Source organism: Astyanax mexicanus, chromosome 20, assembly GCF_023375975.1.
Source record: "Astyanax mexicanus isolate ESR-SI-001 chromosome 20, AstMex3_surface, whole genome shotgun sequence".
Lineage (NCBI taxonomy): Eukaryota > Metazoa > Chordata > Actinopteri > Characiformes > Acestrorhamphidae > Astyanax > Astyanax mexicanus.
The window spans coordinates 22,483,947-22,509,627 of record NC_064427.1 but is presented as its reverse complement, the minus strand read 5'-3'; the positions used below and the strand labels follow the sequence as shown (position 1 = coordinate 22,509,627).

Genomic DNA, 25,681 nt, shown 5'->3' with positions numbered 1-25,681 from the left:
GTCCTGCTGCAGTCTGTGTTAAATGTATTCATCATTATTATTATTATTATTATTATTACTCTAGCAACTGCTAAGCATTCATCAATAATATGAATTATTTGCATGTGGTTTTAGATTTAGGCTGTGAGGACGTTTGTAAAACTGGCTGTATGAAAACAAACACTAAGATAGTGCCCTGCTGTGTGTGTGTGTATCAGCCTCTGCTGGGGCATATCACTCCCTGGTACAGCCAACCAGTCACACACGTGTGCACGCACGCGCTAGTGATATGCCCCAGCAGAGGCTCACACACACACAGATGCTGATGCTGTTCTCCACCCAGAATACATAACTGCTACAGGCTGAATGAACAGGTGGGGTTAAACTGGAGAATCATGACTGTATGGATTTAAGTTTCGCTCTTAAAAAGAAAGTCTCTGGACAAAGTGTTTCGAAAAAAAAATCCTTTATTTTTCCCATGATCTCCATTGTCATACATTTGTGGTAATAAATAGACTTGGAAAGCCAACGGCTCCCCTCGCCAATTCTCATCAGACCCTGCCCCCCCCACACACACTGCAAACAAGTCTTCATAGAATTTACAACAGAAAATAAAAAATAAAGCTTGACACAAGCTGAAATACTGCCCCCGGCTCCGCCCACACGCTATAGACCTCTCTGAGCTGCCGTTCCGTAGCAAATCCTCAGGAACAAAAAATATATTTATATATATTTATATATTTATATATTCACAGTTTGCGTATTTACACATTAGTTTATAAAGGAAAATCGGGCAGAAGACAAAGACGTTTCTACAAGAAACAATCTTTCCACAGGGAGATCAGATCACTTATATACAGGATGCATCACTTATTATTACATAGAGATTTAGATTTACCCCCTTTTAATATATTTAAAGATCCCTGAAAAATATCAGATACTCAAAGATTTCTGCTTATTAAAAAAGAAAAGAAAAAAAGCAGATGCATCGTCTCTGTAACTCCCTGTGGGGATAAAAAGCCCCGTTCCTCCGTACAAATCATCCAATCCTGTACAATATAAACACCTTCCAAAAGAAAAGGCTCTGCCCCTGCAGTGCGTAGCTGTAGAGGAAGTGGTGGGAGGGGAGGGTGGTGGGCGTGGCCTGGTAGGGGGTGGGGTTGGAGGAAATACAACAACAATTCTATAGTGTTTAAACGAAACCACCAAAACACAGAGAAATAAGAAGAAACTCCGCCTGGCCAGACTGGACCGGTTCCGACCCGCGGCGCAGAGCGGTACACAGCTCCTTATTAAAGCGATAGTTTAGAAAGAAAAATAAAAGGACAGAATATCTTCCTTTATCAGCTGTGAATAGTTTTAAAAGCTAACGTAGCAATATTGAAAAAACACAGATAACAGTTAGCATTAAATTAATTGGTGGGGAATAAACCTTCATTACTTCTATTAGCCTCGTCACTGTGCAGAACTAAACAGATTAAATATACAAATCTAGGCTGAAAGATGGAGGTTAGGGGGGTTGGATGACCAAACTATCGCTTTAAACACTTTCGGTATTGCAAGAATAATACAGTGCTGTTCCAACAGGTTTACACAACAAACACACACACACTTAAATAACATGGAGAAAGAGCTTAATCTTTAACCAATTACCTCTGTAATATGCAAATGTTTGGCACTCTGATTGCTTGCCTGGTGAGCTGGGATTAATGCTATTGGCCGCTCCGAGGAGCTCAGAAATACAGCTTTAACGCTACAAGACAAAGCGCAATACTAAAGGTAACCAGCAGAGGGAAGTGCCTACACCTCTTTATATGGGCATAACACCCAACTTGAGCTGCTTCAAGCCCCGCCCACAAACGCATTATTCCACAGCTACTGTTGTAAAACTGCACACGCTGTACAGAATCTCATTTAAACTGTGGGCATACCTTGAGCTAGCCAATATGTGCAAATCAGCACAAAGCAAATCCAGGTCCATATAGTTAAACTCTGGATCTGGATTTAACTACTATATATGTAGCAGCGGGATGTCACATGACCAAAAGCGCTCCACTAGAACCAATACAGCTGCAGGTACCGGTTCTAGGCGGAGTTTAACTCAAATGCAGGTAATACTAGGCTTTAGGAAGGAATGGAGGTAAAGCAGCTCTAAAGGGGAATGATCAACAGCAGCGCTGTTTTGAACCCAGGCTAACTGGACCGGTTCCGCTGGGTGACGACAACGCAGGACGATAGTGTAGGCTGAATGGGTGGAGCTAAACTGCTGCTGTAAGCTGAATGTGTTTAGCTAAACTGAATTGAGAAAGTGAATTAAAAGCGTTTAAAAGAGTTTCTATGAAGGGACTGAACTGGGTAAACAGGATGTTTAGCGTTATTTTAAACTTGTAAGAAATGTAAGTTTCCAGGATGTGAGTTCTTTACAAAAATGGACCCTCAACACGCTGCAGTCACAGCAGGCAGCCTGCAGGGGGCACTGCAGAACTGTACTGGGGGAATTTAAGTAGTGTAGGTCCGATCTTGTCTGATTATAGAAAAATGCAGGTCTAAGTTTCTCTGCGCACAAACATAAAAAACACAGCAAGGGATAAAGAGCTGATTGGAGCAAAAACCACTGAAACCGCACCCACCCAAATTAACCCCACCCACATCACCCTCACTCAGCACTATATATAAAGAAAACATTGGTGGTGGTGGGATGCTGTCCAAACCCTGTTCTCCTGATGCAGCAGCTGGACTTATTGTGCGTATGGAAAGAGATAGAGAGAGAGACAGAGACAGACAATAAGGGTGACAGAGTAAGAGAGACAGAGAGATACAGGGAGAGAGAGAGACAGGGAGAGACCGAGAGACAGGTGGTTTGGTTTACAGAAAGGAACAGGGAGGCCAATAACCCAAAAAGCACCTCCCACCCCATTGCTACAGTCACAGGAATGGGCGTGGGGGAAGGACTGGGGGCGGGGCTAGTCCTTTTCTTTTTCCATACGAAGCAGAATGGAAGAGTGGTAGAAAAAGATCTGAACGTGGATGAAAGAGCACCGGTAAATCGTAAACAATCATCAGACGGGTTTATAAAGCGCTCCACCGAGCTGTGTTTCACCTGGCAACCAGGGGGCGCCACCCCTCGCTTCCCGTCCCCACCCGGCCTCTCCACAGGGCGGCAGTGCGCATCGTGTCCCTGCTGCAGGGCTGTTGTCTGGGCTGGCAGTGGTGCCGGCTAGTTGAGTGTTCCGCGACAGTTCTCGGCTCCGCACAGACACGGGATCTTCTCGTCCTCAATGGGGAACTTATAGTCATACGTGATTTCTTCGTTAACGTTGATCGGCTGTCGAGAGTAGATGACAATCTTCTTCTGGGACTCCACAGTGATGACCTTAGCATAGCAGTTTGGCTGTGGGACACACAGACAGACGTTTTATGTACTGCTAAGCACTATTGTGCAGTAATGCTACACCTTTGCCCTCTCAACTCTCTCCTAAACCTAACCCTAATCTCAACTCACTAATCCCTAACCCTAACCTACTAATCCCTAACCCTAATCTACTAATCCCTAAACCTAATATTAATTTACTAATCCCCAACCCTAATCTTAATTTACTAATCCCTAACCCAAATCTTAACCTACAACTTCCAAACCCTAATCCACAACCCTAGTCTACTACTTCCTAACCCTAATCTACTAATCCCTAACCCTAGTCTACTGATCCCCAACTCTAGTCTACTAATTCCTAACCTTAAACCTACTAATCCCTAACCCTAGTCTACTAATCCCTAACTCAAATCTACTAATCCATGACCCTAACCTTAAACCTACTAATCCCTAACCCTAATCTATTAATCCCTAAACCTAGTCTACTAATCCATAATCCTAATTGTATCTTCAATCAATAAATCAATATGATTTGATCTCAGAATGTAAAGTCAGCTTTAAAGACAAGAAAAAGTCATGTTGCAGTTCATTCTGCAGTTCCTGTTCTCTCCACCAGATGTCAGTAACCAGTCCCTACTCTAAATATTTGCTTCAATATTATATTGTTTGTGTATAAAGTGTGTGTGTTAAACTCACATTGCAGCTGTGGTTGATGAATCGGGCGAAGTTGCCGCACTTGGTGGCGTCGATGATCGTGTCGTGATCCACCCGGAACATGTAGCTGCTTCCGATTCCCTCCTCCTCATAACGCTTCTCCCTCATATCAGCTATCACCTTCACACACACACACACACACACAGTTTAAATTCTGAATCCTCTGGGTCCGAGTTCTGATACTCCCAAATTATAGTGATAATAGTGTCCATTGGACCCACACCCAAACTTACCCGGTTCTGAGTGTACACACTACACACTCAAATACAAGCTATTGTTAGTAATTAGAACACAGTTAAGAAACAGCCACAGTCTTGCTGCAGCAGACCCCCAATGTAAATCAGTAATAGTAATAAAAATAATAATAATCAGGTGATCACCTGTCTGATATTCTGACCCACGTATTCGATCACCATCTCGTCGGCGGCGATTGGCTCCATGGCGAACAGCCCCCAGTCGTGAATGTGAGACTTACAGAACCGGATCTTCTTCTTACGGAACTGAACAGAACCACAGAAACATACAATATTAATCCTGAATCTGCAGAAATTCAGCAGCACCAGAACCATAACCAATAACCTCCTAACCAACCAAAATCATTTAGACACTAAAACTCATCTCAATTAATCAATTCATTCTTTTTCAGTTTTAGTTTAAACCCAAACGTTAGAAAAACGTCCGTGTTCAGCATGATCTTCATTGCACTCCGGTCCCTCGTGAAAACTTGTGAAATGACTGAAGAGTTTAAACTGTAACGTCACTCTATGCTTACACAGTGACCAATAGATTCATTAATAAATACACAGGATGACTATAATGAGTCTTTTCAGCTGAAGCCGTTAGTGTAGCACGTGTGCAGTCTTACTTTAAGCTGGTTGAACTTCAGCAGGTCGCTGTCGCAGCTGAAAGAGGACAGCAGGCGGCGCTGTTCGGACCGGCGTTCGGAACCGGCTCGGGTGGAGGCGTGAGGCTGGGCAGGAATACTCTTCCCCTGAGAGAAAGAACACGCATGCACATACACAGAATTACATATGGGTCGATATTATGCTCAGTGTTTGTAAGGGAACCTGTAGGGAGTGCTGTGGCTTACCTGTGTGTCCTTGTCCGGCTCGTCAAACTGAGGCCGGGAGCTGATCAGGTACTTCAGTTTGTCCTTCTTGTCGATTTTGTAGTAGCCCTCGCTGCGAGCACAGCCGGTCACATGATCCCGCATCCCATCCTCACGCCTCTTCTTCTTCAGGCCGGGCAGACTACCCCCGCTGGTGGGTGCAGGGGGTTAAGGAAAGTACAGCCTCTCACACACACTATACACAATAACAGACTTACATAATATTAAACGCAATATTAAACAACAAATGTTCTCAAGTTCAAGTTTCTTAGTAAACAGTTCATTGGAAAACCATAACAGTTTTTTTTAAATATGTGGAAATACTTACTGGCCTGGTTAAATGAATCTAAATGCCTTTAAAAGAAAAGTTCCATTAATCAAAAAGGCTAGTAATACAGGTTCATCCATCAATAAACCAAAACAGGCTCAACCACACAAACTAGTTTTGCCCAGAGCTGAGCACTTTCTCTCCACACTTGTCTTAACACTCTATATTATTAATACGACCTACATGGTCGTTTTGACAGACTGTAATACACTACAGACTGCGTAGGGGGCGCTCTACAACGCTCTATAATATACATATGATCCACACGCTCACTGACTGTAAAACACTACAGGCAGCGTAAGGGGTGCTCTACAACGCTCTGTAATATACATATGCTCCACATGGTCATTTTGACAGACTGTAATACACTATAGGAAGCATAGGGGGTGTAGTAGTGAAGGATATTAGGGTGATGGACCCAAAGTGTGTCGTTGAGCCAGTCATTGACGTTGTCCTGCTGAAGCAATTTGTCATAGGTGATCTTCAAGTATTTGATGTCCTCCTCGTCGATGCCGTCATTCCAGATGTCATAGAGGATGGTCATTTCCTCGAATTCAGAGCGGGGCACGTAGCTGGGCCGTGGTGGGGAGGCAGCTGGAGAATGCATGGAGAGCAGGAGCTCCTCCCAGCTGCGTCGCTGACGACGGGTCTTCTGCACTGGTTCGTACAGCATGTCGTCATGGACTCCAGGACTAGGGGGCAGAACTGTTTGACCAAGATCATCCAGGTCATCAGTGTCTGGCTCAGGTTCAGGAAGCTGGGGCTCCGCATCCGGCCTCCCAAACGCTTGGTCGGGGCGATCTGGGAACAGGTCCTTTACTGGAGGCTCCGGAGGCAGCGAGGGGGTCACTGGGGGAGGCTCCGGCAGAGCATCTTCAGGTGTTACAGGTGTCGGGGGCTTTTTAGCCTTGGCACGTCCCGCTTTCTTCTTGCTTGGAGTGACATCTAGGGGTACAGGAATCTCTGTGAGTGGAATAGGCTGGTCAGTGGAGGGTAGAGGGGTGGAACCTTCTATAGATGCAGGCGGTGAGGTTTGAGGGACCGCAGAAAGCTCCTGGGGGGAAGCAGCGGCGGCAGCGGCAGGGAGAGTGAGGGAAGCAGCAGTGGTAGTAGGTAAGTAAGCGCTGAGCGGAGGCTCTTTTAACGCCGGCTCTTTAAACACAGGCTTCTCCTCCAGACTGTCAGACGAGGCTTTCCTGTGCAAGGGGCCGACAGAGGAGGCAGCAGGGTCGGGGAAAACAGGTGTAAAGGTCAGGTCCCTGCCTGGAGTCCGCGGAATGCCCGCACTGAGGACTGGGGACTGGGCAGGGTAGGAGAAAGGGCTGCCAGGAACGTGGGGTGAGCTAAGAGCCAAGCTGAGAGCTAAGCTGTTACCTGTGAGCGGGGCATCGCTGCCGGGAGTTTCAGGGGCGGTCTCAGTGCTTTGACCTTTCCGTAGATCTCGACCAGGTGTCCGTGGGACCTCCTCATCCGTCTGCAGACGCACCCGCCCACAGGAGTCTGGGGGAGGGGGCAGGAGAGCATGGCTGGTGGGCAGAGGGAGGTGAATAGACTGACCTGAAGATGTCATTTGGGTATTGGTGTCCAGCTCTGAAGGTGCAGGGCCATCTCGCCCAGGGGTCCGCGGTACCTCCTCTTCTGACTGGCTTTTTGGCCGGACGTCCAAGTCGCTGTCAGCTAGAGAACCTGTTGGGGTAAGGGGCCGCAGGGTTCCCACATCCTCTACAGATACCTCCACCTTAGGGATGTCCACGTCAACGTCCTGTTCCTCCACTGTGAACATGAAACACAAGTTAACACTTGTTAACACAAGTTCAAAACAGTTGTGTTCCTGCACATAGGATAAAACGAAATGCTGGAGCTGTCATCCTGATATTTGCACACTATCATTATGGAGAAGGTCAATGTTAGTGTTTCAGGGTGCCTCTGTGTCTATGCTACCTTCTGGCTCTCTCCTTCTAGTTCTCTGTTCTCCATAAATGCAATCCATCTCTCTACCTTTTTATCAAAAGAAGTAAGTTTGTCAGATTCTCCTGCTTCCCTCCATAGCCTATTATCCTATATTCGCCCATTTTTTTTCATTGTGCTTAAAATCATTGAGTACAGTACGAAGGTATCTTAGTGTTTAGTTTATATATAAGAACTTTAAACAGAACAGAGTTATGACAGTAGAAGTATAAGCTGTGAGATGTGCGAGGTGTTACCTGGCAGGCCTTTAGGTGACGGCGGCCGCAGGTTTTCTACCGCCGTTCTGTTAGGTGGAACCGCCTCCTCAGCCCCCTGCTGCCCGGACTCGCACTCCTTCTCCAGTGGGGGGCCTGGAGGAGTGCTGAGGGCTTTCACCTCAGACTCCTCCTCTTCATCAGATGATGAGGATGAAGAAGATGAGGAGGTTGAGGACGTACGCGTTTCCTCTTCTTCACCTACTTCCATGGCGACCTCCGCCTCCTCTTCCTCCTCCTCTTCCTCCCGTTCCTCCTCCGAGCTGGAGTCATACTCAGAGGAGCTTTCAGATGAGGAGGAGGAGGAGTCTGGGCCAGATTTGGAGGAGGAAGAACCCTCTGATTCAGATGAAGCACAGAACAGAATATGATTGTTATTAAAACCATAGCAACTTTATACTACTGCTAATACAACACTCCTGTTATAAGTTCAGGTACAGGTGCAGTTCAGGTACAATCAAACCCTCATTATGCTCCTCAATTTTTACCTTCATCAGACGAATCAGAAGAAGAACTAGCCTCAGACTCGCTCTCTTCATCCTTCTCCTCCTCATCATCACCCGGCTCCTGAAACAGCCATTACACAGGGACAGAAACTGAGCAACTTACTTAATTTGAAATAATTAACTATAAATGAGTCACTACTGTGTCTAATAATCATGCAGCAGTAAGCTGGACAGTTTCTGACAAATCATTGCTCTAGAAGAGCAGCGTGGGGAATTTTGGCCCCAACCCCTTTGTTACCTGGTGTACCTAGTTCAGGTGTGTTCTTACCTTGCCAGTTGACAGCCTCTCTGATGTTTCTCCCTCAGGCTCCTCCTCCCGGTCAGACAAGGACAACTCCTCTCTGCCGGACGTCTCCTCCTCCTCCTCTTCCTCCTCCTCTCCCTCACTGTCCAGCTCCACCGGCCGGGAGTGCCGGCGCTTAGCAGCAGAATTATCAGCATCCAGTCTGGTGCCATCTGCTGGCAAATCCGTTCGCTCTGAAATTAACAGACACTCATCAGTACACACTCAGCCAATATGCTGAATAGATGCTCACACAGACACTAGGGGTGTGACGAAACACTAATATCACGAGAGGAGACAAGACGAAACACGATACTGGGTTCACGATAATGAGACGAGATTTATAAAAAAAAAAAAAAAAAAAAATATATATATATATATATATATATATATATATATATATATTAAAGAAAAAATTAAAAATGGGTTGAAAACTAGAGTTTTATTTGACAAAATCATATAATGCACACTTAACAGACTGGTTTCTCTCACACACTGATTCTATAAGAAATAGAAATAAAAATAAGAATAAAAAATAAAACTTTTCTAGGTCTTATATAGTGCAAACAATAAGTGCAAACCACAACCAGTCATATTAAGCCTATGGTTTGTGTTTTTTTCTCCTAAATCTCTTGTAATTTAACTATGCATAACCATAATCAGTCATATTAAGACTATGCTTGAAGTGCAAACAGAGACAGAACATTTTTTTAATACAGTACAGAGCTAAGGGATTAGTACACCTGCCTATGAAATAGTCACATGTACGATTTACTTACAGTATTTATATATGGTTTGTGTCTTGTTGGTCACTCTGTTACAATTTATTGTTTCCACTGGAGCCAAAATGCAGCCAGACATACAATTTAAAAGTAGCATAAGCATCTTCTATGCAAATGCCCGAATTTTCCTCTTCTGCTGAGAGCTGCTCTCACTGCTCAGCCTCTGCACTCGCGGCGAGACAGGTTTAAGCTTAACGAGAAATATCGTCACGTTTTAATCTCGCGAGATCTCATCATATCCCTAACAGACACTATAGTCAACAGGCACTCCACATAGGTAATACAACTCAGGAGTCAACACGCTCAGACAACACAGTGAATTCAATGCCTAGATCCCTCAGTCTATAAGCAGGAAAAGAATGAAATGACTGACCTTCATCATCCAGCTCATCGTCTACAGGTGTGGACGGCCGTGCTCGTTTATTCTCCGCAGAGGAGGCGGGGTCAGGGGGCTCTTTCCGCTTCACCTGTGGAACAGCACCATCGGTTAAACATCTAATAAACACCAGAGTGTTGTTAGTGCTGGAACCTGAAACAGAAACCTACCTTAAAGGAAGGCAGGCGGATGGCGCCACGCAAGCCGATGCCCAGGCCAATGCTCTCGTAGCCCAGACCCTCACCCTTACTCCAGTTCTCAAGCAACCTGGCTGACAGTGTCTCCTTCGGTTTTGCCCGCTCCTTCTCCTCCTCCTTACCCTCGCCCGGCTTCACCGGAGTCAAAGTTGCCTGCAGACAAACATACCAATAATATTTACATCATATACAGTTACAATATATACAGTCATGGGACTGTTCTGAGACTCCTCTCCTGACAGCTTTGTTTGATTTAAAACCACAGACTGTTATTAGTTCTAAATCAGCACTCTTCATTGAGTCGGAGACTCCTCCCCTGAACAAGATTAGTCGTAATTACTACTTCATTTATTCTGAGACTCCTCCCCATGACCCTGACTCTTTGACCATGACTGGTCCTCCGAATCAATGCCATGAGTTTCCTTTCTTAACTGTAATTGGTCTAAATCACTACTAGTAAGAGACCCCTTCCCCACTTGACTTGGTGTGGCTTAACACTGCCCTATTTTTGCTGAGACTTCCTCCTGCCTAAAATTGGTCCTGATTGCTGCACTGTGTTCTAAGTATATTAAACACAACAATAAAAATAATGGTAACACCACCACCACCAGTGATAGCCACCTAATCCTCACCTTAGCTGACCGCTCCTTCTTCTCCCACCACTCATCAAAGGCCCTGAACGCCACCACTTCCACCATCTTGCGGTTGAGGTCTCTCTTCATGATGGCCTTGAGCTCCTTGACGATGACCATTAGCACTCCGTCCACCGTGGCTTTATGGGAGTCCTCCTTCTGCGTGTCGTACCGGGGAGGTGGCACAGTGGGGTTATACCTGGGCATGCTGGGTAAAGGCCACTGCTGTCCGTGCCCCACCCCTCCTGAGGGGGTACCCACCATAGACAGAGGCTGGTACGGACCCCCGAACTGCATGGCACCAGCGCTGGCACCAGCCCCTGCTGCGCCACTCAGGTAGTGGGGGTAGGGGTAAGGGTGCTGGCTCTGGGCGATACGGCTCAGCACCTGCGTCTGCATCTGGAAGGACATGTGCACGCTGCCCCACTGAGGCAAGCAGCTCATCAGGTCCACCGGCATCATAGGCACCATCCCTGGGTACGGGGGCAGCGGGGGCATCAGATGTGCAGCCAGGTGGGTGGGGTGCGGCGTGGGGACGGTGGTGTGGGGGCCTAAATGGTGGTGGGTCAGGGCGTAGCCAGCCTGGGGGTGGTGGGGTAGTGGGGGGAAACCGGGGGGAGGGATGCCTAAGGCCTGTGGTGCCAATGGAGACAGAGCCGAGTTCACCATGATGCCCTTTGCACAATCTCCCCCTGAGATGGGCGTGCCCGGCATTTCATCATCCGAAATCTCCATATCCTCTCCTGATGACTGCATACCCTGAAAAGAAAGAGAAAATGAGGTCAAACATCCTGACCTCACAGTAATGCTACAAAATCAAGTATAAAGACTTGACAGTAGAGACAGTTACTTCAACAAAAACAGGATAAACTCTGTTAATACATTTGATTTCAGAAGAAACAATAGATCTGCAGTTTTCTTATTACTTTTGTCAATATATAGAGTATATAAAATAGAACACAATCTAGTATACAGTGGGGAGAACAAGTATTTGATACACTGCTGATTTTTCAGGTTTTCCCACTTGCAAAGCATGTGGAAGACTGTAATTTTTATCATAGGTACTCTTCAACTGTGAGTGATGGAATCTCAAACAAAAATCCAGAAAAATACATTGTATGATTTTTAAATAATTAATTTCCATTTTATTGTGGGAAATAAGTATTTGATCATCTATCAACCAGTAAGAATTTTGGCTCTCACAGACATGTTACTTCTTCTTTAAGAAGCCCTCCTGTTCTCCACTCATTACTTGTATTTACTGCACCTGTTTGAACTCGTTACCTGTATAAAAGACACCTGTCCACACACTCAATCAGTCAGACTCCAGCATCTCCACAATGCCCAAGACCAGAGAGCTATGTAAGGACATCAGGGATAAAATTGTAGACCTGCACAAGGCTGGGATGGGCTACAGGACAATAGGCAAGCAGCTTGGTGAGAAGGCAACAACTGTTGGTGCAATTATTAGAAAATGGAAGAAATGCAAAATAACGGATAATCTCCCTCGGTCTGGGGCGCCATGCAAGATCTCACCTCGTGGAGCATCAATGATCTTGAGGAAGGTGAGGAATGAGCCCAGAATTACACGGCAGGACCTGGTCAATGACCTTAATAGAGCTGGGACCACAGTCTCAAAGAAAACAATCAGTAACACTCTACGCCGTCAAGGATTAAAATCCTGCAGTGCACGCAAGGTGCCCTTCCTCAAGCCAACGCATGTCAAAGCCCGTCTGAAGTTTGCAAATGACCATCTGAATGATCCAGAGGAGGAATGGGAGAAGGTCATGTGGTCTGATGAGACAAAAATAGAACTTTTTGGTTTAAACTCCACTCGTCATGTTTGGAGGAAGAAGAATGATGAGTACAACCCCAAGAACACCATCCCAACCGTGAAGCATGGCGGTGGAAACATCATTCTTTGGGGATGCTTTTCTGCAAAGGGGACAGGACGACTGCACCGTATTGTGGGAAGGATGGATGGGGCCATGTATCGTGAGATTTTGGCCAACAACCTCCTTCCCTCAGTAAGAGCACTGAAGATGGGTCGTGGCTGGGTCTTCCAGCATGATAACGACCCAAAACACACAGCCAGGGCAACTAAAGAGTGGCTCCGTAGGAAACATCTTAAGGTCCTGGAGTGGCCTAGCCAGTCTCCAGACCTGAATCCAATAGAAAATCTTTGGAGGGAGCTTAAAGTCCGTGTGGCCCAGCGACAGCCACGAACCCTGAAGGCTCTGGAGGAGATCTGTATGGAGGAGTGGGCCAAAATCCCTGCTGCAGTGTGTGCAAACCTTGTCAAGAACTACAGGAAACGTCTCATCTCTGTAATTGCAAACAAAGGTTTCTGTACCAAATATTAAGTTTCTTTTTCTGGTGTATCAAATACTTATTTCCCACAATAAAATGGAAATTAATTTTTTAAAAATCCTACAATGTATTTTTCTGGATTTTTGTTTTAGATTCCATCACTCACAGTTGAAGAGTACCTATGATAAAAATTACAGTCTTCCACATGCTTTGCAAGTGGGAAAACCTGAAAAATCAGCAGTGTATCAAATACTTGTTCTCCCCACTGTATCATGTTTTGGGGGGTTTGAATAATTAAAATATTCCTGTGTTTTAAATGTTTTTTATAGATATAAACAAGCAATGTTGTTGATCCTCAGGTCCACACAGCGATTGGTTAGGGTTTTTTTTTTTTTTTTTTTAGCACTACTGAGGTAAGCGTATGTCTGTAATAACATTTTCATTTTTCAACAAATGATATGATAGAGACGAGAGAGTAAGACAGTGAAACAGTGAGTGAGTGAGTGAGAAAGAGTGAGAGAGGGAGTGAGAGAGATTTGCTGCAGGTGTGTTTAGTACAGGGCGGGTTTAAGGAGGGGAAGGCAGGAAGTAAGGCGTTGGGTTCATTGTTGTGGAGTGAGAGGAACTGAAAGTGTTTTTTCTGCCTCAACCAATCAGCTCACAGCTCAACATGCAAGAGAGCAAAGTTCAGTTACACTGTCTGGACTGATACAAACTAACACACACTCACTTGCAGTGTGTGAAGACATTTCTCTGGTTGGGGCAGGAGTGTGTGTGTCCACGTGTGTGTCCGTGTGTGTGTGTGTGTGTGTGTGGGTGGGGGGCTGGTGTTCAGCTGTTCAGTCTGACTGATTTAGATGGGGAAATGATTAACCAAACACACACACACACACAGACACACACAAGGCCTGTAATAACACCCAGAACAGGGTCACCCTGTAAACTCACACTCCATACAGATCAAACTGAGTGATGACATTCACAGCACTAGTTGGGATGTTGATAGTGGGTTAAGAGTGAGATGTAAGTTGAGAGTAAGATGAGCATGAGAGGAGTGTGAGGAGAGTCAGTTGAGCATGAGATGAGAGTGAGCAGCGAGTGAAAATGGTTCTGTAATATTTCTATCTGCAGATTTCACAACTTCCTGCAGCGCTGTCTGTTTGAGCACAGGGGCCCCACGCTTAGCGCTTTGCTTGTGTGGTCAGATCCTCGCCCACTGCACTTACCCTGGGTCCTACATACACATCACACACACATACATCACACACATTGGTGTGGAGTTGGTCTACTAAGAAAAGCTCTGGGGTGTTTCCATTATTCTGGCCGTGCAATATAAGCAAGAACAATTGCTTGAGGTTATTTTGCAGTGTGGTTCAATTCAGTCTGAAACAATTTGGTTTAAATTGATTCAGTTTGAAACAATCAAATTTCCACAATTTCTCAGCATCAAGCTATTCCACAGTACAGAACAGTACAGTAAATCACAGCAGAGTATGAGAAGATGCTCTTACCGAGTCAGGTTTTTCGGTCGGTGTCCGCGGGCCCCCAGTCATGTTCAGGCCGTGTGCGTTTGGCGGCGATGTACTCCGGGGGCGGAGCATCAGGGAGGCGGTGCCGGCGATTGGCTCGTCCTCATCAGAGTCGGGCAGGGGAGTGGGGCTAATGTCCTCCAGACCAGTGCTGGAGGGCCGCGAGGGACGCTGTGCCGGGCAGGGTGGGATGGGGGACATTTGGGAGGACGAGGAGGAGATGGGGCTTCCCTCCATCCGCACCTCTCCGTCCGAGTCGCCGCGGTCTGTCAAGAACGGCAGCTTCGTCCGCTTCTCCTTCAGCAGCATCTCGATCCGGGAGTCCAGGCTGTTCCGCTCCACCTCCGGGGCAGGGGAGGGGCAAGGGTCAGGTGTGCTGGGGGGCGGGGTGCAGGCAGTGGGCTGCGTGGTGGGCTCCGGGGGTGGCTCGGGCATGGGCGGGGTTTTAGGTCGGTCTCTGACGGTCATGAAGTCGGGGGTAGAGGGAGGCGGAGCCTGTGGCCTCAGGTACTCCAGCTCCCGCTGCAGGGGCTGGGGCGGGTACGCCGGGGGCTCAGCGTGAGGGTACACTGGCGGTAGGGGGGGCTGGTAGGTCGGGAAGGAGGCGGGTTTGAAGCTGGGCGTGACCGGGAGCGGAGGTGTGTTCAAAAATGCAGGTGACGGGGGTTCAGGTGGTTGGTGCTGTTTAAAGTTGCTTGACTGCTCTGCATTGGCCCGGTAAGCTCCGCCCGCCAAATGCACATAGTGTCTCTGTGGTATACGTTTGTAGGCATTCTGAAATTTGGTCTCGTGTCGTCTCGACTTGTACCCACCCGAGCCCTCAGTGCGGTTCGGCTGTAACGCCGGGGTGCCCTGCCTGCGAGGGGGTAAAGAAACAGGATCATAGTTTAGCTGATGACTGCTTATAATTAGTACAATATAAAATACTTATTGTTTCACTGAATAGTGGTTGCTGGGGTTTTGGTAGGTGGTTGTACAGGTACAGCTAAGCAGTTCAAGGTATACAGGGTTGTCATCTGGGTGTCACTCAGTAGTTAATGTGCTATCAGAGGTGATGGCAAAGAAGTTGTTGTGGCATTTCAATAACAGTTGAGGATTTGGGAGGTTTACAGGGTGTTGCTAAAGTTGCCAGGCTAATTTCCCAGGCATCACTGAGTGGTTGCTATGCTACCCATGGTGGTTGCTGAGGTGTGGCCAAATCAATTGAAGCTAATGTGTGTACAGTAATTGGTCTATACCTGCTGGAGTAGGTGGAGTCCTGAGAGAAAGGTGTTCCAGTGGGGCGGGGGGTGTGGGGTGTTCCTTGGGACTGGGGGGTTTCCTGCCTCAGGCTGGAGTATGCCGTGTCCAGGCTCAGGGGGGTGCTGGTGCTGCCCGGAGTCACGGTGCCTGCGACCACCGAGGAACTGCTCTCAGAGAGTCTCCGCAACGGCTCACACGCCTACACACACACAAAAGGTTAACAACAGAAAGGTTTTGGGGGCGTGTCTACAGCTACACATTAACTTCTCCTTCTTTATTTATTAAAATTCTCAGGTAAAAGCATTCATCAGGTCCACACAGGTGTACAAATCCTTTGTCCACATCTTACCAGTAAAGCCTCAGCCAAGCTGCGCGGAGAAACCTCGCAGGACTCCTCCCCCACCGGCAGCGTGAGCGGCGTGTAACTGCCATTCACTAAGCGCTCGACATACCGCAGCCGATTCTCACCTGGACAGGTAAGTGAGGAGATAAGAAAAAAAGGAGAGTTATGAAAAAAGTTTTTTGCCATTTTGGTCACTTTTGTCATATTTTTAAAGAAAAAGCATATATACAGTAAAACATATTCTTATTTATTTATTGGTATTCTAACCATACATGTACCTCAGCAGTGCTATTGTAATTACGAATTCATCTTAGCAGTGCTGTTCTAATTATACATTTATCTCTGTAGTGCTATTCCAATCATACATTTACCTCAGCAGTGCTATTCTAAATGATTAATTTACCTCAACACAGCTAGCTATTCTAAGTATGAATTAACCTCAGCACTGCTATTCCAATCATACATTTACCTCAGCAGTGCTATTCTAAATGATTAATTTACCTCAACACAGCTAGCTATTCTAAGTATGAATTAACCTCAGCACTGCTATTTTAATCATGCATTTCGCTAAGCACAGTTCTTCTAATCATGAATACACCTCAGTGGTGGTATTCTAGTCATAGATTTACCTCAGCAGTGCTGTTTTAATCAAATATGTACCTCAGCAATGCTATTATAATCATATATTTACTTCAGCAGCGCTATTCTTATCATACTGTGGTATAAAAAAGTTTGGGTACCTCTGATCATTTTCATGATTTTTCTTTATAAATCATTGGTTGTTCGGCTGATCATATAATGTAGCAGATGAACACAGTGATATTTGGGAAATGAAATGAAGTTTATAGGATTTCAAGAAAGTGTGCAATAATTCTTTAAACAAAATTAGGCAGGTGCATAAATTTGGGAACCCCAACAGAAAATTACATCAATATTTAGTAGATCCTTTTTTTAAAGTAATAACAGCCTCTTAACACTTCCAATAGCTTCCAATGAGAGTCTGGCTTCTGGTTGAATGTATGTTGAATCATTCTTCTTTACAAAAAATCTCCATTACAGTTAGGTTTGATGGTTTTCTAACATGTATAGTCCCCTTTAAATCACACCACAGATTTTCAATAACATTCAGATCTGGGGACTGAGACAGACGATCATTCCAAAACCTTGTACTTGTTCCTCTGCGTAAATGCCTTAGCAGATTTGATGTTTTGTACACACATGTTTTGAGCTCATAATGATAGTGGAACCCTTTGATACTGTACAGAACTAGGACTACAAGATATAAGTAAAACTGCCAATGCAATAATCAAATAGATTTCTATTACATATATTGCTATTTTTAAGTCAGTGATCCAACATGCCACAGTATTAATAATGTTTATTCTCAAATAATAGACTATACACACACAAATTTCAGATCAGAATTCCAGAACTGTTGGTGGTTCCCATTACTAACAGGAGAAAAGGCTGCAGTATGCAAATGAAGCTCTAAACCAATCAGAGGAGTTTACTCTCTGAGCATCTCAAAACACCTGGAACACCTAGACACCAGAGACAGAAAGCTGTGGGTGTCCAGATCAGTCAAGTCATGCAAATCCAGTAACACTGGTTATTAATGTTTATAATGAACTGCAGTAAACAACTAGAACCATGTCAGGCAGCTTCGAAGTGTGTATAACTGTTCTGTGAGGGAGTGATTCACATGGGATACACTCTGAACAACATCCTAACTAATGAACAACATTACTAATACTACCTATCAACTTTAATAAAACAATCAACTTCAATAATATTATCTGTAATTCACTCTATATAACATTAGAATAAACTGAAATAAACATTAATCAGTGATCAGTGTCTGCATGTAAAACTTTATATAGATACATAGCAGCCGAACAGCCTCAAATAAACAAATATATATTATATAGACATAATTAAATGTGCAGATACTTTAAATGGAGACTAAATTAATTAAAACAGTGTCTATTTACTCTTATGTCCACTGCATTGGTCTGTAAATGATGTCAGTGCCGTATAAACACGTGGAGCCGAGATGTTGTGACTGTGGGACGGTGAGAGTCCTCGTGTCCTCGGTCGCCCCCTTAGACTGGCTCTGTCTCTTTAAGAGTTGGACAGCTGAGTGACTGAAACTCCTCCAGACTCTGCATCTACAGCTTCCCACCAAATACTAACTGGGCTGAGCACAGACCTCTTGGATCTGTCTGAAACTCAGTCTAACACTCCTACCCCTCTCCCCTGGCCCGGCCCGGCCAGAACCATTCATTCATCAGCCTCCACTCTGCCAGCAGGACCCTGGTTGCTAGGCAACCGATGTAAATCTTCAGCCCAGCCGCAACATTACAAATAAACTACACAAATAAACAAGCGCTGGTTTGTGTAAACAAACTTCTGACAGGTGCTCGCACTCCGGACCAAGCCCCACCCCACTCACCTTTAGGGTCCAGCTCTACGTGGATAATGTTCCCCATGACCGAGGTGTTGTGGAGGTTCTGCACAGCGTCCTTTGCGGCACGCACCGACCCAAACATCACTTTGGCTATTCCCAGGTGCTTCTTGTTTTTGGGGTTGTACAAAATCTCCACCTCCTCGATCTCGCCAAACTTCTTGCACATGTCCGTCAGGAAGCCCTCTCTGATGTTGTCGTTCAGCCGGGCAAAGGTGACCTCTTTCGGGGGGATGCGGCCAACGTAGCACTCGTCAATCTGCCAGAGAAACGGACCCGATTAGTGATCTGAGCCGGTACTGAACAGCTCGTCTGGAGGAAATCCAGAGACAGACAGACAGAGAGAGAGACAGACAGACAGACAGACAGACAGACAGACAGACAGACAGACAGACAGACAGACAGAGAGAGAGAGAGAGAGAGAGAGAGAGAGAGAGAGAGAGAGAGAGAGAGAGAGAGAGAGAGAGAGAGTGTGGGCCAGTCTGCACACCCCCGAATCACTCCAGTATCCTAGAGCAGGGTGAGATAGCTTACCTTAAACTTGGGCACCGGCAGATCTGTCTCCTTGTATTTTGTCCACAGGCGGCCGATCCGGGGGTCCCTGACTATGTCCACCGGGGGGATTCCAGAATTCTGTAAAAACACACACACACTGTAAACACTGTAATCACTAACCACCCCCAACCCTAGACTGACCCATCTAGCAGAAGGTACAGGTACAATGGAAGTGCTGGCGGTAAAGTTTTAGCCAGTGATGGAGCTGTCAAAAGTTCCGTCAGGACCACTGTTAGCTCCGACACCTCTGCTGCAACTTTTGTGGATCTCCTATACCTGTTCTCCTGGACCTTCCCTGGACATTTTACTGGGTGTCCAGTGCCTTATCTGAACTTTCTAGACTTCTGGCACCTCTTCTGCCACTTTGCTAAAACTTTATACTGTACCAGTCAAAGTTCTACTGAACATTTACTGGGTTTTTCCAGTATTCAAGTTCTACTAGAACTTTGCTGACACTACTACACCTGTATAAATTCTACTGGACCTTCCTTGAACCTCTGCTACTTCTTTTACTAAAGTCCGCAGAAGCGCTGCTGGACCCTGGCTGAAGGAAGGGTACCAGGTGTCAGTGTGTGAGACTGACCGGTGAGCTGAAGTGCTGCCCATCATATCTGTAGAGCTTGTGGGAACCCGTCCGGAGTGCCGGGTCAATGATCAGCTTGTAGCTTCTCCAGTGATGGCCGCGTCTCTCTCCCGAACTGTTCTCCATCCCGTTCATCGGAGCTGCTCCCATACAAACAATTACACATTATTACACAATGTATACAAACATTGCACATATATACACACAAACACATGGCAACATGGGGGGGGGTCCCACTCACAGAAACACAACTGAGAGAGAGAGAGAGAGAGAGAGAGATAGTGGAGAGACATAGGGAAATAGTGAGAAAGGGATGGTGGAGAGACATAGAAAACCAGTAAGAGAGAGAGATGGTGGAGAAACATAGAGTAACAGCGAGAGATGGTAGAGAGACATAGGGAAACAGAGGGAGAGATAGTAGAGAGACATAGGGAAACAGAGGGAGAGAGAGAGATAGTAGAGAGACATAGGGAAACAGAGGGAGATCCTTACCTGAAGTCCTGCGGTTGTGCTCCTCACTCACCCTGCCTCTATCTCTCTCCCCTGGCCTGGACATTGTTGTGTGTGTGTGTGTGTGTTCTCTCTGCGCGCGGCGTCCTGCTCGAGTCCGTGTGTAACGGTGAAGCGTCGAGGCGCGTGAGTTCGTTCCCGTGCGTCCAGCTCGCGCCGCCGCGCTTTTACATGTTGCGAGCTGTGCTGCGGGCTATATTGCGGGCTGTGCGGGAGCTGAGGGATCCGCGGGGCGCGCGCCTGCACATACTGTGTGTCTCGAGCTGCTTTCTGCTGTCTCTCCCACAATACACCACTACAGCCCCGCGAGCCGCGCAGCCGCAGCACTTTCGCCACAAGACCGAAAATTCGCTTCACGCGCAGAAACCGCGCTAAAAACTAAGATTTCATTCAATTTATCTGCGTAGGATCGCGAGCAGATATGCAGTATTTTCCTACACGTTGTTTTGATCTGCGCTCGCGGTTTGGCGGAATACGGGCGCGCTGGGCGGCGCGTGGAATCTGCGGGATAGATTTACCTGGATGGCAAACAGAAGATGGACATTTCTGTTTATTTAAATATAAAACTCTCCCCGATTTACCCCAACATTAAACACAATTTCATATCAACACATTAAATAAACATATACAATTCTGAATACTGAATAATGTACTGAGAGTTAGTGTACATGCTAGGGTAAAAACCCTGTAGAGGGTTTAACGCTCTAGTTTTAGTTTTATTATCCATTAACTACAATCTCTAATTAAAACTGTGTAAAATTCACTATATCTTCTCATATTATATTACTGTTAGCTGTATGTATTACTTTTATTTACTATTGCTATTATTGTATTATTTTGGTCAATATTTAGTTTTAGCTTAATTTTAACTTTTCTTTTACCCACTTTAATTGATCAATGTATTCAGCCTCGTTATTAACGAACTGTTCATTTGGTCACCTTATATTATTAGATTGTTTTTAAAGGGGTTTTAACTTGTTTTGTTGTTTTTCTCTTGTTTAAAGGTGCATAAATATTATTTGTATTTAGTTTTTTTCTTTCAATCCCTGTCATTTAGAATAAGGGTCACCCTCAGTGTGAAAATAAAGACTGACGTACTGACTAATTAATGGATTGGTTCATTTATAACAGTGTTTTCCTCGTGAAACCCGCACTGTGTGTTAAATGTGGTGTTTCTATTGTATGTGTTTTATACATATATGTGTGTGTGTATATATATATATGTTTGTGTGTGTGTGTTTTGAGGGCAGTTGGCTGGTTAAAACAGCAGAGCCGGTTCTGTCCAATCAGAGAGCATCAGCATCGCCTCTTCGTTTTCCACCCGTTTACGCCAAAACTCCGCCTCCTCCGTACTGTGATTGGCCGCTGCTTCGCGCTGGCGGGCGCGCGTCCAATAGACGACCCCCGAGTACCCGCTAGGCGTCAGCCAATGCCCGAGCGGGGGGCGGGCCCTGCCGGAAAGCGGGCGAGATTAGAAACAGCGCATGCGCCGCTCCTATTAGAGCCCCAGCCTGCAGCTCGTGCAGCAGAGAGTGGGAGCGCTGAGCTCGCGCTCTGAGGCCTAATGCGGTTCCTTTGTTCCTAAAAGGATCTAAAGCTTCATTCCAGCTCCTCATGACGGACTATCACACATACTGTCTCTCTGAGTGCAGGATATCTGAGAAGAAGGAAGAAATGTTGGACCGAATCCCTTTGACATTTTTTAAACTTGTTCTCTTTTTTCCTCTCTCTTTCTCTCTCTCTTTTCTCTCTTTTTCCAGGAATCCATCTTTGTCCTGGCAAACTAGGTCATGGCACACCCATATCACAGCATTTTACTCTACTTTCTCACAGTGAAATGCTACTGAATAAACAGCTGATTGACAAAAACAAACGTTTTAGAAAGAAAAAGAGAAAAAAATACACATGCAAATGTTACCATCAGCTGCGTAGGCAGGCCCTCCCCTGCGCAAGGCCGAGCATGTGAATGTGCCTAAGAGTAAGTTCACTATTATCTTTATTATTATTATTATTATTATTATTATTATTATTATTATTATTATTATTATTATTATTATGTATAGATGTGTCAATGTGTATTCATATATAAATATATTTTATTACAAACTTCACTTGGATTGGCTGTTTTATTATTTACCATTTTTAATTTCTTTTGTATTGTTTTATATCTCTGGTCCCTCAGGATACATGGCACTGAGTGATGGCTGCTCTCTACCTTTCTCATTTTTCTACACTCAGCCTGCTGTTTATCTATTTAAACTCATTTCAGAGGAAACAGAAAAAAAAATCAGGCCAGAGGAAAAAAGGTCGACGGCCTTTCACAAAGGAAAGGAAGAAATGCTGAATCACAGCCTGTGGTTGTTCTGCTAAAACCCTGTAACTCGTTTTACAGAAACTGCCACTGTGTTTTTATTGATCAGCCTGTTTATTCAGTTGATTAATCTCCTAGTAGTGTTTACTACAGTAAAGGACTTTTTCAGGATTATGTAATGATATTAATAATCCATCAGTCGTACTTCAAAACAAAAAATAAGACAATTAAAATTCTTTCTAAAGCATTCTTAACCCGTTTGACCTTGAGTCAAGGGCACATTCTCATATCTGTAATTTTCCCCTCATCCTGCAGAACATTATCTACCCTGCTGCTGCTGAACCACCGAGATCAGCCCGAGAACACAACCCGTAAAAAGCCCATTGAGGATATTTACCTTCGCCTTTCTGCTGAAATAATTTTATCAGGCCTAAAGGCAGGAGACTGTACGCTTTCACTCCCATCGCCGTCCTGTAACTCGACTGATTTAGATAAAAGGAGGTCAGACCCGCTCTAAATCCTCCTTTATCAATTCATATTAAAAATAAAATATCAGCAGTGAAGGAGCCACAGAGCGCAGACTGAGGAGCCAAACTGCTGCAAATCAGCTGCAAAAATTACTTTTACAGAAAATAGATATGCAAATCATCTCTCTCTCTTTTTCCTTCTCACTGTCTCCTCGCCCTTCCTTCAGTCTCTCTCTCTTTTTCCTGCTCAAGCATTTGCTGTTCATTTTTTAGACAGCAGCATGTTCACATTTCCATCTGTGGGCTGGGGACTGCCTGTTTTTATTGATAAGGTAACAATGATGACAATAAAAAACATTTTACTGTTATATAGCCATTAGGCATAGGAATAACATTATTTTTACCATACCTGCACATACTTTGCACTATACACATACTGTTTTATGTTAATCTTATATATATATTTTCAATTGGTTTGTTTTTCTTTGCATTTCTTAATATTTTTATGTACACATAATATTAGATTGTTAATGCTCATTTATGTACTTCTTTCTGCAATAGGTACATTTCCTTTTAATAAAGTGATCTTTCTGCCAATCTGTTTATCTTTAAATCCATCAATCTTTTTTATCTGTTTATTTCTTATCTAAGTATAACTACAGTGTGTGTGTACTTTAATTAAAGTGGAGGAGCTCAATCATGTGCCATCTGAGCATACAATATGCATATATATGCATATTTGTGTAATTTTATTTATGTTTAATATGCTTACATAAATGAATATTATGGGATTTAAGCCGAATTATGTTTATTACATTCTTTATAAAGGGTATTGTGTGCATTTTATACTTTAACAAGTGTTCAAATGAAGTTAAAATCAAGATATCAAGATTTAAATTATTTTAGCATTTATTTAACTTTACTGTGTGTTTTTAGGTGGTATTAGTGTGTGTGTGTGTGTGTGTGTGTGTGTTCAGTTCTGTTTAATGGCGGATCTGCTGCTGCTGTGCTGCAAAATGGCGCCCTTCCCCTCAACAACAGCACCATTCACTATTCACCACATACTGCCCAGACTATACCCTCTAGAAATTAGTGTTATAGTGTGTTTACAGTCATTTTCTGAGGTAAATTTAACAGGAAAAATGCGATATATTGTTAAATCCACCGAGTTACTGAACTGAAAAAAAAAACACGTTTTATGTAGTAAAAAACATTTTCTGAGGTAAATATCTCGGTGCTTTACAACCGCCTGTTTTTGGATAAACTCGCATCAAATGCTTTATTTCTTGATTGTGTCACCATTTTTAACTCGAAACAGCCTTGAATTAGCTTGTTTTTCGAATATCTCGTTCCACCTTAAATTGTCCAGCAGTTACATTCAGGCGACGTCGCGGCGCTTGAATGTAACTGCTGGATCATTTAAGGTGGAACGGGCGATTTGAAAAACAAGCCGATTTGAAAAACAAGCCAATTTGAACTTTGTCCCATTTCTTTAAAATGATGTAATTTATCACTTTTCTCTAGGAAAAGATATAAAAATATATTATAATTAATCCTCGTGCGTTTTCGAAGCACATTTAACCCGTGTGGAAAGTGTAGGTTAAATGTCCTATTAGTGGGTATGTCAGCTGGCTAAAATGTTATTTTTAGAACTATAGCTCACATTATAGCTCACAATATTCATAACAAAAACAATGGTAAAAATGAGATATATAAAAAAAGATTTAACCACTTTTCGATTACAGTTGTGAGCTGATGAGAATAAAAACACAAATCAACAACATGCATGGTTTCTAAAGCTTATAAAATGATAAAAAATGTGATGAAATGTGCCAAAATCAGGGGTAAACATTTACCTCCCTTGCCTTGCCTAATGAACAAAACAGCTTTCTGAGAGACTAAGCTTTACCCTCCCTCTTTCTCTCTCTCTCTTTCTAGAACATTCTGTGCAGTTGCCTTCTATGGCCACTAGCTGTGTAGAATAGTGTGTGCAGCAGAGAGAGAGTGTGAACACACACACACACACTGTGTTCCTGTTTTTACTGAATGTGTTAAAGGGAATTCCACCTTAAAATGTTAAAATTGTGCAATTCATGAAAATATCACTACGACCCAAATAGCACATAGGTCTCAAAAGGTCTTTTAAAGGTCTCATTCCATCTTTATTCATTCATTGTAAAATCTCTAGTTGTGGTATCTAGTATGAATAAATGCCATGTGAACTGTTTTTTTGCGGAAAAAAGTGCTCTGATGATCCAGTAAAATGTTCTTTAGTCCTGTGGACAAGTGTGTGTGTGCAAACATATTGCCTCTGTTTTGCTAACAACACTGCATCCACAGAGGTGGGTAGCCCAGGTCCAGAAGGTACAAATCCATTCATGGATTTTTTAAGTTTAACTAGTGTAAGCAAACTGTTCTAAACATACACCTACCTCTCAATTGTACTTCACTGGTAGTGTTCCATAGACAGTTTCTAACCATTTGTTTCTTAGCTCTGAATTACTGGGCAAAGCATATAACACTGATGTGTTATTGGCACAAATAACACAGGAACAAACTGCCATGTTCCTAATGCTGTTAGCTCCTATCTGACAAGACATGTAGCTGCCTGGCCGCCTGCCTAGCTTTAGCTCCGCCTGTAGGCGGTCACGAGCCAAGGTGGGCGAGGCCATGAATACTAATTCCCAGGTTGACGCAGATAGGTTGCTTTTCCTGATCGACTTTTACTAGCTACTGCAGACAATGGAGTTTGAAGAAAGGTTTCATGTGCAGCATTTATATACAACTCAGAGAGACCTATTGTATTTTACAAGGAACAAGAAAAAGTGAATTTTAGCAGAAGGACACCTTTAATGTTGCCAATAAAAAAG

At 44.4% G+C, this 25,681-nt stretch overlaps 1 protein-coding gene across 3 annotated transcripts; it reads right to left on the bottom strand.

The window, feature by feature from the left end:
• Nucleotides 1-434: 434 nt before the first annotated feature.
• setd1ba (SET domain containing 1B, histone lysine methyltransferase a) lies at nt 435-22,034 on the bottom strand. 3 transcript variants are annotated; one of them, XM_007254984.4, is made up of 20 exons: nt 20,016-22,034; nt 19,524-19,663; nt 18,920-19,018; nt 18,374-18,644; nt 15,928-16,046; nt 15,575-15,777; nt 14,319-15,192; nt 10,498-11,256; nt 9,839-10,018; nt 9,666-9,759; nt 8,496-8,704; nt 8,210-8,288; nt 7,704-8,060; nt 7,057-7,272; nt 5,905-6,462; nt 5,154-5,329; nt 4,929-5,054; nt 4,444-4,563; nt 4,046-4,183; nt 435-3,370 (listed from the first exon to the last, which is right to left on the bottom strand). In XM_007254984.4, exons 1-20 carry the CDS (start codon nt 20,077-20,079, stop codon nt 3,197-3,199), a joined length of 4,956 nt encoding a protein of 1,651 aa, XP_007255046.3. In that variant the 5' UTR covers nt 20,080-22,034; the 3' UTR covers nt 435-3,196. The 3 variants fall into 3 exon arrangements, with proteins under 3 accessions (XP_007255046.3, XP_007255047.3, XP_007255045.3); XM_007254985.4 differs by having other exon boundaries at nt 5,905-6,444; XM_007254983.4 differs by having other exon boundaries at nt 5,905-7,272.
• Between the last annotated feature and the right edge of the window lie 3,647 nt (nt 22,035-25,681).

What these genes read in the sequence shown, in the direction of transcription:
- setd1ba (XM_007254983.4), bottom strand. Translation starts at nt 20,079, where the DNA reads ATGTCCAGGCCAGGGGAGAGAGATAGAGGCAGGGTGAGTGAGGAGCAC. An exon ending in TCCGCCTGCCTTCCTTTAAG is followed by an intron (nt 9,760 to 9,838) that starts GTAGGTTTCTGT and finishes GCTGTTCCACAG; the next exon opens with GTGAAGCGGAAAGAGCCCCC. An exon ending in AGAGGCTGTCAACTGGCAAG is followed by an intron (nt 8,289 to 8,495) that starts GTAAGAACACAC and finishes TGGCTGTTTCAG; the next exon opens with GAGCCGGGTGATGATGAGGA.